The sequence below is a fragment of the Manis javanica genome, chromosome 4 (assembly GCF_040802235.1).
Source record: "Manis javanica isolate MJ-LG chromosome 4, MJ_LKY, whole genome shotgun sequence".
Classification (NCBI taxonomy): Eukaryota; Metazoa; Chordata; class Mammalia; order Pholidota; family Manidae; genus Manis; species Manis javanica.
The window spans coordinates 170215038-170227755 of NC_133159.1; the positions used below are offsets into that span (position 1 = coordinate 170215038).

Sequence of the window (12718 nt, forward strand, 5' to 3'; positions counted from 1 at the left end):
ATCATTCTTAGGGAAGAGATGTACTGTTGATCTAAGCTATTTGCAACCTGTTTCCTTTGAGTCCTGGGTTTATTTATTTTTTAAGCTACATGTCGACCTATAAATAAAGAAATTATCTTAACAGTCTGACAAATGACTTAGAACACTTGGTGCTGGGCTCATGGGGCCAGCGCCTGCACCTTGGGAGAGTTTGTCAATTTGAAAGACACCATGCAGAGTGCTGAGCACTGAGAGAGAAGCAGGCAGGGTCTATGGCTGAGGCTGTGTGAGGAAGGAGAACATGCTCCTTGGTTTATGGTTTCCTTTGGAATCTCTTTTGGGAAGGTCCTTTTCCTGAGGTTGGAAGGTTACGGTCATGAAGGCTAGGTGGGGCCTTGAACTTGCTCAATTACCTTGTTCTCTTCCTCCCTTGGAGGACAAAAGTAAGTGCTAGATTTTGCTTGCCATTCCATTTAAAGGCAGCGAGGTGCAAAGGTGGGAGATTGTTCTTTTTGATCAAAGGCGAGATCTCTTCCTGTCACTTTGGTGAATGATCTTGCCTCCCGTCAAGCTTGATTCTACCACTCCTAGCAGGAAAGAAAGCTAGACAGAGGGGCATCTTTCATCACTCCTTTTTACCCTACAAAGAAATAGGAGTCAGCAATTCCGCTCATTCTCTCCTCCCACTTGATGGTATTTACTCTACTTCAGTGACATTCCCAATATTTAGATTTCAAGTAAGGAGCAAGAGAGTGACAGTCTTTTTTAAGGTCTGGTGATGGGCAATCTGTTCCTGGTAAATCTGAATGTTATTATGAGTAAAACCAGGAGGGGGATGGGAGGCAATTCTCTTTTGTAGGGTTCCTGAATCATATGTTCTGACAGCATTAAAATCCAGTTAGCTTACTCAACCCTTGAACTTCTTTGAATGGGCAAATAGTCAATGAATTCTATTCAATTAATTGCAAATTCTAAGAATCTCAATGGATGATGGAAGCTGACAAGTCAAGGTTTTTTGGTACCTGTGGAGAAAAAAAGATTCTCACCTCTTCTGAGCCTCTTGGTTCCTAAACCAAACCTTTCCAAAATCAGTCAGTTATGGTCCAGTTAAGATTACATTTATCCATGTAATTCTTAGCAATTTCTGAGGCCACAAGGGTACAAAGGGAAAAGTTATTAAAAGACAGAAACAAGTGGAATCTTTATTAAATTCTGTGAAAGATATAAATAAGTTGCCATTAATTGCACTTGGAGCCTCCATATGTTGATAGTTAAAATTTTCAAAAAATTTAAATAGTTAATTAGGCCCCAAATCCTGAGTCAGACTAACCAAAATAGGAATCTCAGTAACTATTGGTATTCAAGTACTGGTGATGAGCAGTTCAAAATTTAACAATTAGGTATGTAACGCCTGAGAGTATTTTTGAGAATTTCAGGTTTGATGGGAGGAAACTGACTTCACTATTTTACCACACCTTGTACACAATGATGCAAAGCTTTCATTTATTAACCTTCGAAGTCCACGCCAACCTCATCAAATGCCCAAAGCAAGGCTTCCTCCCTGGCTTCCAGCTGTGTCTACAGAAGATTCCTTCTGTCCTTTGCAAGTCTTACATTTACAACTAACATGACGCTGTGTGGCATACTTAGGGAATCATATTATATGTTAAATTACTTGACCACATGCATACTCAGAGATCAAAGGAACATGTTTAAGTGACAAAACAGTCTTTTTCAATATCAGAAGATTCTTAAAAAAAAAACAAAAAACAACAACCCCAAACAAAAATACAAAACCCCATGACGTATTCCTATGAAGTTACTCTGATTTGGGCCGATATGGCTTATCGGAAGAGTGAATGCCAGGTAAATTTAGGGTGGCTTTTTTCTCGGGATCTGGAAGTGTGAGAGTCTCTGGTGCTGACTTTTTCCGGGGCCGATCTTTGGGAACAGACAGAAATTCTGGTGCATCTGTGGAGAGAGGCGTGGATGGGGCACTGGAAGGGGCACTGCGGACTGAAGCAGGCAGCAGGGGGATGCTTGAGATAGAAATTGCAGGTGGGAAAACGCCAATTTTTTTGTTGGTGGCTTCCTGAGTGGCTCGTTCAAATTCTCTGACTTCATCCATTGTCATGTCTTCAGGGAGAAAAAAAAGAAAGGAAAACGAGCAGTTATTTAGAGGCCATGCAAATGGATTTCATCTCTATGCCCGTTTTTAAAGGAACTATAGGAACCCTATCATGAAGAGGCTTGTCCAGATTACAAACCCAAATTGTCACCGAAATGCTAAACTCTGTAATTTTTCTTTTCACTGAGACAAACCTCTGAAAAAATATTCCTTTATGAATATCCATCCACGATTTTTCAAAGCACTCTTCAGTGAGTATTTTAGTATGAATAAGAGCCAATCAGGAGAGTACAGAACTAGACCGGGTGTGTGTGTGTGGTGTGATGTGTGGAGCTATTATTAGAACTGGCCATCTTTTCAATAGGGGAAGGTAATTAAGGCGATCAGTGCCCCCAAAATGATGCATATTATTTATCTACTTTAGATCATGAAAATACAAGTATACCTTTATCAGGTAAAACAATTAAAAATCATCAGAATTTCTCAATGGGCTATCTTCTTATTCAGTAAATACACTTTGTGCATTCTGGGAGTTACTGATTTCCTAACTGTGTGTATCCCTCCTTGGACTGTTTAGATTTCAGTGTTTTAATTAATTCAGCTTAAAAAATAAGATACCAATAACAGCAAACCCTTCTAATTATCCCCAAAGTCAAGGAAATCCAAGAAAATAAAACCATTTCTCAGGGAAACATAAAAGAAAAAGAATAGAGAACAACAAAAAAAAGAGGATCCTTTAATGAGTGAGAATTTGATTTAAAAGAAAAAAAGCATTATTTAGCAATTAAGAAAATCCAGTGATGCCTCATTTAACAGGAATTGTCAGATGATGCAGATTTTCCAAATATCTGAATTGTTCTTATTGAGAAAGTAAAAAGAAAATTCTTTTAAATTTAAATCTTTCCCTCATATATTTAATGCGTTATGAACACTTGCTACCTTTTAGACATAATGAAAAGACATCACCATGCTATAATCAGTAAGTAATGACTTCTTTCTCAGGGCTTATTTGCATTTTATAATTTGATATCTTTTTTTAATTCTTGGGAACTCCAATATTATTATTATTACTATTATCACTGCTAATATTATCACGGTTATTATTAATTACTATCAGTCTCACTATCCCTGGTACATTTTGCCATTTTTTTTTTACTGGTAACAGGGAAAATGGGCAACTGGGCTTATTAGAAGTAACAGTAAGAGAAAGCCTAAGGGGTCATCTTTGAGTAAAAGGTGAAATCTGCTGCCCATGGATTTTCTATGTTTGTTTTAGCTTCCCAGAGACCCATTTTTCATTTTTATTGTATCCCATGAACTCAACAGTTGAACCTTCATTAGATGATATTGCATGAACTAGCATGAAACAATATAGCCACTTTGGAAATATTAACTATGGAATGAATATTCATAACACAGTATTAATTATTAGCCTCCATATGTATTAGGTCATATATGAGCAAACCAGAAATATTAAAAAAAACCCAATTCCTTAAGAGGATTTCCTGGGAACAATTATTAAAATTTTCTGAAAGAGAAAAAATTTTTTTAAATAAATTAAATTTAAAAAATCAAAATAAAAAATCATGACTGCATTGATGTAATACAAAATTCAGAATGCAACAAGAAAAGTCCCTGTGAATGGACCAATTGAAAAAGCTCACACTATTAAACAAGCCCAGAAATCAGATAAAAATTATTAAAAAGAGGTCTTTACTTCAAAGTAAAGATTCTCAGAAAAATTTCAGTGGTTGGTGTATGTTTCTATTATAATAAATGAGGATCTTTGAAGAATGTGACTTGCTGAACAAGCGGCTGAATGCAGTGCTCTACTCCACACAGCCAGCAGGGGGCAGAAATCATCCAGAGCACAGAATCTGGATTTTATACACACTCCTTTGCAGAGTTGCAGTCCTCGAAGGCATGGAGACTGCTCAGTTGAAAAGCAGACTGTTATTTCCTTATTGCTGTGCTCATGGATGTTAATTTTGCATAACTTCAAATCTAATTTGTCCCTACTCAGGTTGAGGATTTCAATGTTATTGAGCACCCATGCAATTTCTCTTTGAGGTAGACAGCAGCCTCTTTACTTCAAGTGCATTTTATTATGATAGAGAAGAAAGACAGTGGAAAAATAAATGCTGCCCAATTTGATGGAATTCCGAATAAGGGAAATGCTGTAAGCATTCAAAATAACACTCTGTGTAACTTCTGGGCAGATAGGCATCTCTGGCGCCGAAGTCATGGGAAAGACAGTGAGCTGCAGCCAGAGTGCCCGGGCTCTCCCCGGGGAACAAGCATTCTAGGTATCACTGTGCAAATAAGAAACTGACTTTCTAGTGGTAATAATTGCAGTAAAACCGAAAGAAAACCAAGCAAGGCGCCTTAACGCTGTGAGCCCTGAGAACTTTGAACGCGAAAAGCCCTGTGTGGGGTATGTTTTGAACCTGTGGCGCCGCCCCTCCCTCTGGCTTCCTTTGTCCAGTCATACTTGGCGTGAGCCGTTTTCAGAGAGTGGCTGACAGAACTAGTGCTAACATTCCTAAAAGAAAAGGTAGTTGAAAGTGATGGAAATTCGAAGACAGTTTCCTGGACAGGCATTTCTGACTTTAGAACAGGGAGAGAGGATGGGATAGTCCTACTGGAATCACTCTGTGCAGAGGAAGGAACACCTCACAGAAGTCTTGTCCAAACAGTTTTTTGCAAATCCAACCACTGCATGCAAAATGGGGAGGACGAGTTAGGGCCGTTTCATTTCTCAAGGGCAGTCACATGCATCTCCCAGCAGCGCAGGAACCTTGCAGGGCATATTCCAAAGACGTGCTCTGAAAACATAACTAAACCTTTCCAAAGTGCAACCAAAAGGTCTTCACAATTTTAAAGGGTCCATTGACATCACCAGCCATTTCTCAATTTTCTGTAACCACATTATCAATTTCTTAAAAATGTATTATTCTGGGGCTAACAGACATGTGGGCTCAAGCTGGCACCCAAAGAGACCACAGGTCTGGCCAAAGATACAAATAAATGACTTGGAGATTACATTTTTCTTTGTTATCTGTATCTCCTTTTCATTAGCTTGAATGATCCAGAGAGAACCCTATTTCCAATGCGGGCATACACCATACAGTCAGCTCTCAGTTTCTATTGTGCCACTAAATAACCCTCTGTTTTCGAGGCTTAAGTCCCAGGCTACATCTACTGTATGGCCCAGCACATTCTCAGCTCATACACCCTCACTGCTCAGCCAGTGCCTGCACAGATGGCAGCCCCAGCTTGAGATTAACCTAAATAAAAAGGAACTGATTGGCCAAAACAGCTATAAAGAACCATAGAAAGCATCTCAAAGCAAATGTGAAGAAACCTAAAATACCAGGGGAGCCATAAGCTGTTCCTTGAATGAATGACTGAGTGTTCACTATGTTTTCAAAAGTTACTGGCATGATGTTCTAGTTTTCTTATGACATCCATTTTTACCCCTTGGCTCTTTTACAATGTGGGTCATTCACTAGTAACACAAAATGTTTCCTGTCTCCATGTTCTTATTTTATGACCAATACAACCCTACAATCCCCAAGTCAAGTGGCTTTCAAGAATGGCAATTTCTGGAAGCAAGAGGTGACGCTGTCCAATTTAGACCTAGCTTGGCTTCTTCACCAACAGACTCTGGGAAACAACTCATTTTTGTGGAAGGTTGAGAATTTAGCGTTTGAAGTATTTCAAAGATCAGTTTATGTGTATGATGGTAAAGGGTGGGCAACACGTTTTAAAAATTCTACATACACTTGTTTGGGCCTGGCTCTCTATGTCATCCACAGTGGAGGAATGCTGATTGCAAACTTTTATGTTGGTTTGTTCATGCATGTTTTTCTCGTATTCTCGAACATCATCCATTGTCATATCTGAAAGAAGGTCAAGATTTTGGCAACTTCCGTTATTAAATGCAAACTTTCAATGGGGAGACTTTAGGGAAAGACGGTAGCTTAGCAGAAGCCAAAGAGAGATTTAAAAAGCAGGGAATTCACTAACTTTATGAAGAGTACATAAAGTTAGCTAAACCAGCCAAAGGGGGAGTGAGTGCAAGGAAGTCAAGTCAAAATAGTCTTAGAACAGAGAAGAGTGGAAATTATTTAGAGGTGATTCTTGTAAAAATGAGCTACATGGGCAGAAAATATTAGCACGTGGGCAGTGCCAGAGCCTGAGATCTCCTAAAGCATTGTTAGAAGATCCCTGCAGGGACAGGGTCAGGTTTGTTTGGTTTCATACTTACCTTCCATATGCCTTTCAAAACAGATTTGAGATTCTTTAAATCAATGCATTCAACAACAGAGAGGACACTTTCATTGCTATTACAGGAAACACGACGTAAAAGGCAGACAAATCACGTTCACTGGTACAAGTGAGATTTGGTGCAGTGCTCACAGGGAGAGGTATTTTTGCACAGAATACATGGTGTCAGAGAGAGCAGGTCTACACTGAACTTCACGTCTAGTCTAACAGCTTGGAGATGGCTGGCACTACTTCCACCTACACTGATCTATAAATAAAATGGCACGTGACATTTTGCTATCTGGCCCAAGTCTGCAGTTTTTACAGTAATTCAGGATAAAGATCTCATAATCCAGTGGTTCTTAATGGGGCAGGAGGGGAGCACAATTTATAACAATCTTGGTTGTCACAACTGGGACGGTGATGCTACTGGCTTCAGAGGGCAGAGGCCAGCGATGCCACAGCACATCCTGTGAAGCACAGAACCTCCCCGAAGCAAAGAATCACCTGGTTCAAAATGTCAACAGTGCCAACGTTGAGAAACCCTGTCTACATCCAACTGATAAAAAACTTGAACTAAGAACCCATCCATCTTCAAGAACCCATCCATCTTCAGTTCGTGAAATGAATAAAAATAACGATTAGTCTCACTTAAAATACTTCTGTTGTTTTATCTCCCACCCCTACTGCACTCCTTTGTTATTTTACAAAATTTCACCAGCAACTTTCCCAGACAGGTATTCCTCCCTCTGTTGTTCTTGTGGTGGAATCTGACTTCATGCCTCTTTATAATGGAAGTATGCTGACCAATGGGTTAATAGACCCCCCTGATCACTAATATAACTGGTGGGGGTTTAGAGCAGGTATTCACAGCTGGAATTTTTCCTCAAGTGTTTTCTGCATCATGTGATTTGGTGTCTTTTTGTATCAATCCATGTGTGTCATTTGAGATTCTCATTTCCAAAGGGCAGAGTTGCCAGAAGTTTATGATTTAATTCAGTGTGGTCTGGGGCCAAGAGGGAGGCAGATTCTGCATCCAGACCTGGGCTATTTTATTTAGTGGCAGATACCCGCCCCCAACACCCTGAAACTGTCAATGAAAAATGCTGTCCACAAGCAATGTAAGTATCAAGAGTGCTAAGCAGCAGTCTGGCCAAGCAAAGAGCATGCTTTTCTTTTAGAAAATCGAGGTAACTGGAAAGCAAAAGAGATGCTGCCTTGTGGTTAGAACAAATGCATCTTAGTTATAACAATAATAACACATTCTCTCAATGCAATCACTATAATTTCAATGGCTGGTCATGAAGATTTCTTAAACACAAATATACCCAAGTAACTACTAAGGTCATTTTAAGCTAAAAGTTTAAAATTTCAAGAAATTTCTCCATTCCTGTATTCATCAGATACTTTCCTCCCCCTTCTCACTGGTGGGACAGTAATTTGGAAAACAAATACAAAGGCGTTTAGTTTCTTTGGTCTAGTGAATCCTAACAGAAATCATTCTTTATCTTTAATTAGCTCAGTGTTAAGAGAAGGGCTCAAACTGTGTGACGATAAGCTTTCAAAGGCATACCAATTTTATGGATGTGAAGAAGGATTTAACAACAAAGATACTCATTACTGCGTTGCTCACAGTGAAAAATTGAGAACAATCCAGGGGACTGGTAATACTATACGGCCTTTAAAAATGATGTAGAATATTTGTCATTTTGTTATTTTTGTCATTATGTATATAATGTATTATGTACATTTTTAAAAGACTGAAAGGATGCATTTCAAAGTATTAACAGTGATTGTTCTGAAGAATTACAGGTAATTTTTGTTTCTTTTTGACTTGTCTGTATTTTCTACATTTTCTACAACAAATATGCACTACTTGTGTTAAAGAAAAAAAAAACACTATTTAAAAACCTATTACTTGGGGTCAGTAGAAGATGAATACCGTCAGTTTGGAATTGGTAAGGGGAAAATACACTTGAGTATTTCTTCTTGTTCTAGAAACATGATCACTTATTATTATTTTTTTTTAATGAGGAGTCAAGAAACAAGTTGCATTTAACAGAAAAAACCCTCCCGATTAGACCATGTAAGAATGAACATTTCTAGTAAAGTGGTTCTCTAAAAGATGATGATAATTTGGTCCCTGCTGATGCTGAAAGAAAATATATTTGTCTAAATCCTGAACTCTCCCCACACACCATACATGCTTATGGAAATGATATAAACATTTTCAATATTCCTCAGTAATTTATGGAAAGCCTAATCAAGTGAAAATGTTCCCGTTCAGGTTATCTGGTAAAATGCATTACGTCTTGTTTCTGCAAAGTATATTACCTCAAGATCTATATATGAATCAATTTTTTAGCAAATTCAATTACATGTGCCCAATGACAGATTATACTTTCAGAGATGATTCATCTTCATTACTGATTGATCTTCAATGATCAGAGTGACTTTTAACAATGTAAGGCTCAGATCTCTTTTCTTTCAGCAAATACTTATGTGTATCAGAAAAACTCTTAAAGGAATGCTTTACTGATTATTTTGCAAATAAACTGATAAATGATCATCCCTTAATTTATAGATTAGAAAGCCCAGCTTTGTGGAAGCAGCTCTGGACCCAGGGGGTTTGTTAACTGAGGAATCTTCTTTCATTTCCTAAACCATGAACTAAATAAAGGCTTTCATTAAAGAGCAAAATATACCTCAGCTGTAACAGTCTTGATCTGCTTCACCCATATTCTGCATTTTCACAAAATACGGGTTTTGATGATTATTTATTGACTCATTCAAGTAATGCATAAATTATGGTATGTTCCAAAGAAATAATTAAAAAATACTGGGTATTATAGTGAAAAAGGTTTAATTCCTTTTAACCTCTCTCACTTATCCTATTCCTTCTGGAGATATACACTATTAAGAGTTTCAGGCACAGGCTGAATTCTTCTATGAATTCACATGTATATTAACTATACACACATATAGTCTCATTTATTTTTATACTTGTGGGATCATACTATGTATGCTATAGTATATATGCTATATATTTTTTCTGACTTGGTTTTTCCACTAATGGGAAAATACATATATTTCCATGCCAGTAAACACAGAACCACCTTATCTTTTTTTTTAAACAGTTGCACATAATAATCACAGTATGGGCATATCATAATTAACTTGACCATATTTCTGTTAATGGACATTTACAGTGAGATTAATTTTTAGCTTTTAAAATAGCACTACACTGAATAGTTTTGTACCTATGTTCATGAGCACATGTGTATTCCTTAAGAATACATTTCTAGAAGTGAAATTGCTGGGCTATAATTTATTTGCACTTATCATTTTTATAGAAACTGTTACTTTGTGCTCCTACTTATCTTTAACCAGTTATCACTTTCTTAAACTTTTGCTATCAAATGGACAAATGTTGTCTTGTTTTCATTTAATTTCTTGTAATTAGTAGTGAGTTTACTGGCCATTTGCATTTCTTCTTCTACAGTTCACCTATTGGTATTCTTCACCTTTCTTCTATGGAGTTGAAGAATTTTTTATTTATAGGACCTCTTTATATATCATAGATACTAGTCCCTCTGTTGGCTACATATGTTGCAAATATCTTCTCCTAGTCTTTCAACTTTGTTTATGGTAGCAATTTTCTTTGAATCATTTTGTTTTTAAAGAAGTCAGGATGATTTCCACTAGACACCACTAGAAGTGGAGGCAAGATCATATATTTGTTGCAAGGCATTTAGGACAGAAGTCAGTTGAACATACAGAGAAACTACAAATGCCGTGGAACAAAATATCTGTATGCAAGAACTTTCCTTTACTGCATTACACAGCTGCAGTAGCTAAAATTTTAATAGAGTCATATACTTCAATTCAATGACCTGGCCAATGGCACATTATGTTTTATTTCCTTCTACAAATGTTTTCTCTTCACTTCCAGGCTTCTCATCCTAAACAGAAGTAATTCTTTCTTGCCCTAAGTCAAAATGGAAGTCTAGAATTTGGGTCAGGGGTAGGGGGAGGCTCCAGCAGTCATGAATTAGGTCTAATAGATACTCCTTTGATGCCAGTGAAATGGCAGCCAACCTTTGGGAAGAGCCCTTTTTAAAAGAAAACCTCTTTAAAATGGTTATAAATTCAATACATGCTCATAATAAATAGCTTAGGGGTGGCTCCACGTTTCTGTAGTGAAAACAGCCAATCCTCAAGGCTTGGTGCATACCCTTTCTAAAATGTAATTCAGACCACTAAGATCTAGAATTCTTATCTACAGTTGTGATTTTTTTCGCATAGTCCTGAATATGGGGAGGTGGTGGGGGTCATAGATCCCTTTGAAAATCTGGCAGAAAGCTCTCAGTTCTCTTACCAGAAAAAAACCAACAACAAAACATAAGCACACACAGGTTAAATGCTGCATAAGAACCATGGAACTCAAGTTTGTATTTAAGGAAACCTGAGGCCATTGGACAATGTTGTCTTCGTGAATACAACCAGCTAAAGCTAGTCCCTATGCAAGCGTCTGTCTCTACCTTAAGCTTGCTTCACTCACTAGGCTTGCTCTAGGGACTCCAGAATGATTTTGAAGTCTCTTTCATAAGAGAGTCTTATGTATATTAGTCAGAACTACCTCCCATGCTTTTCAGGGTCAGGATTTCAGAGACATTAATGAGGTTCTACTCAATCACAGCTTCCCTCTGGGCAAGCCTCTGTGTTCTCCCTCCAAAATAATGTCAGATTTGTGAAGCAAAACCAAGCTTGTATGAGGCTAGGCTGCCTATTTTTGTCCACATCCCCTCTCACCCATTTTCTGAAAAGTGTTGTTTCTTCTCTGATTAGTGTTCTAATCATGCAGGAGAGACCCAAGGCTCATGGATAAAGACCAATCAAGGCTTTGAAAGACAAACACAACTCCTCCAACAGTGAAAAGGGTTACCCTTTACAATGAACATGAGCAGAATAAAATCTGTTATGTGACAGCCAAATGCTGAAACTTGGAAAAGATACAAAATTAATCCTCAGGCAAGAAAAGTTCACCAACATCTGTAACATCTCTCTTTCTTTTTCCTCTATCTTAATTAAGCACTGGAGGTGGTTAGTCTAATTAGGGAGAAAGACACCCAGGGCTGCACTGCACCAAGGTGTACAGGTTGTGCACCCTACCAACACATGGCCCAGAAGTTCAGTGGGGCTAAAATTTGGCTCTAAATCAATAGTACCTGTTGAATCTGCCCAGAAGGTGCCCTTTTTCTAATTCTCACAAGGCATCAAAGTTTAGCAACTGGCCCTGAAGACATCTACCGTTTTCTAATTTGTTTGGACTGAATTAATTAAATTATCCTTGCAATCTAATCTGGTTTAAAGCTGTTCTTTAACTTTAGTAAGCATCAGAAGACTTGTCAAAACAAGGATTTCTGGGCTATGCCCCCAGGGTATCTGATTGTTTGGGGTGGAGCCTGAGAATTTGAATCTCTAACAAGTACCCAGGGGATGCTCATGTTGCTGGCTCGGGGACCTTACTTTGGGAACCAGAACTATAAGCTACAGGCAAGGGTTTCTTCCATGTTAACCAACGAGAGCTTCACTGAGACTATACAGAACAAAGAAAAATAAGCAATTTCAGGTATCCAAAACCAAAGTGCTATTCTGGTGCGCAGTGACACACCCATTTACCTGAAAGGGCCACAGTCCCCAGTATTACCTTGAATGAGGGGCCGAGAAGGCAACTCTGTGGGCAGAGCCATTTTCATTCATTTGATCCACTGAATGTCTGCATCTGTGTAAATGGTAGGAGCCCCTGTTTTCCTGGCAAGCAGCTCAGCTGGGGAGGATGATGCTGGTAATTTACATGAAATTGATGGGGTGGTTCTCAGACCCCTTACTGAGCGAAAAGGCTGCCTGTTTTGGTTGGAGCAAGGGTTGTGTACACAGTGGGTGGAGAGCTTCTCCAGGGAGTACAGGGTGCCTGATCTACATCCATGAAACCACAGGCTGTTTTTCTCCGCTCAGATACAGAAAGGGCTTTTTGTCAATAGACTCCTTGAGTTGTTCCTGTCTGCAGCTAACCCATCCTAAGTAAATAGGTAGGTGTTCTAAGGTCTCTCGGACTGGAGACCTTCAGTTTCCTTAGATGCATTCTTCTAGCTTTGGGCTCCTGTAATAGTCTAAGAAAACTTTTTTGGACTAAAAGTCATTAAGTTTCATCCTCGCTCCAGGCTCAGTTGAAACAGAAAAGAGTTGGCCCCCCCCCCCATTCTCCCTACCCCAGCCATTCACTATTAGATGCCCACCTACATTTCTTTTTCTGTATCCTACCTCTACTCAAAACATCTT

At 38.6% G+C, this 12718-nt stretch overlaps 1 protein-coding gene across 1 annotated transcript in view; it reads right to left on the reverse strand.

The window, feature by feature from the left end:
* Positions 1-1961: 1961 nt before the first annotated feature.
* PITPNC1 (phosphatidylinositol transfer protein cytoplasmic 1) overlaps positions 1962-12718 on the reverse strand; it is a 208192-nt gene continuing 197435 nt past the window's right edge. The window contains exons 9-10 of the mRNA XM_036996854.2: positions 5891-6009; positions 1962-2115 (exon numbers count right to left, since the gene is read on the reverse strand). Of these exons, the coding sequence (XP_036852749.1) occupies positions 2110-2115; positions 5891-6009 (125 nt within the window). The 3' untranslated portion in view covers positions 1962-2109. The remainder of the gene's footprint in view (positions 2116-5890; positions 6010-12718) is intronic.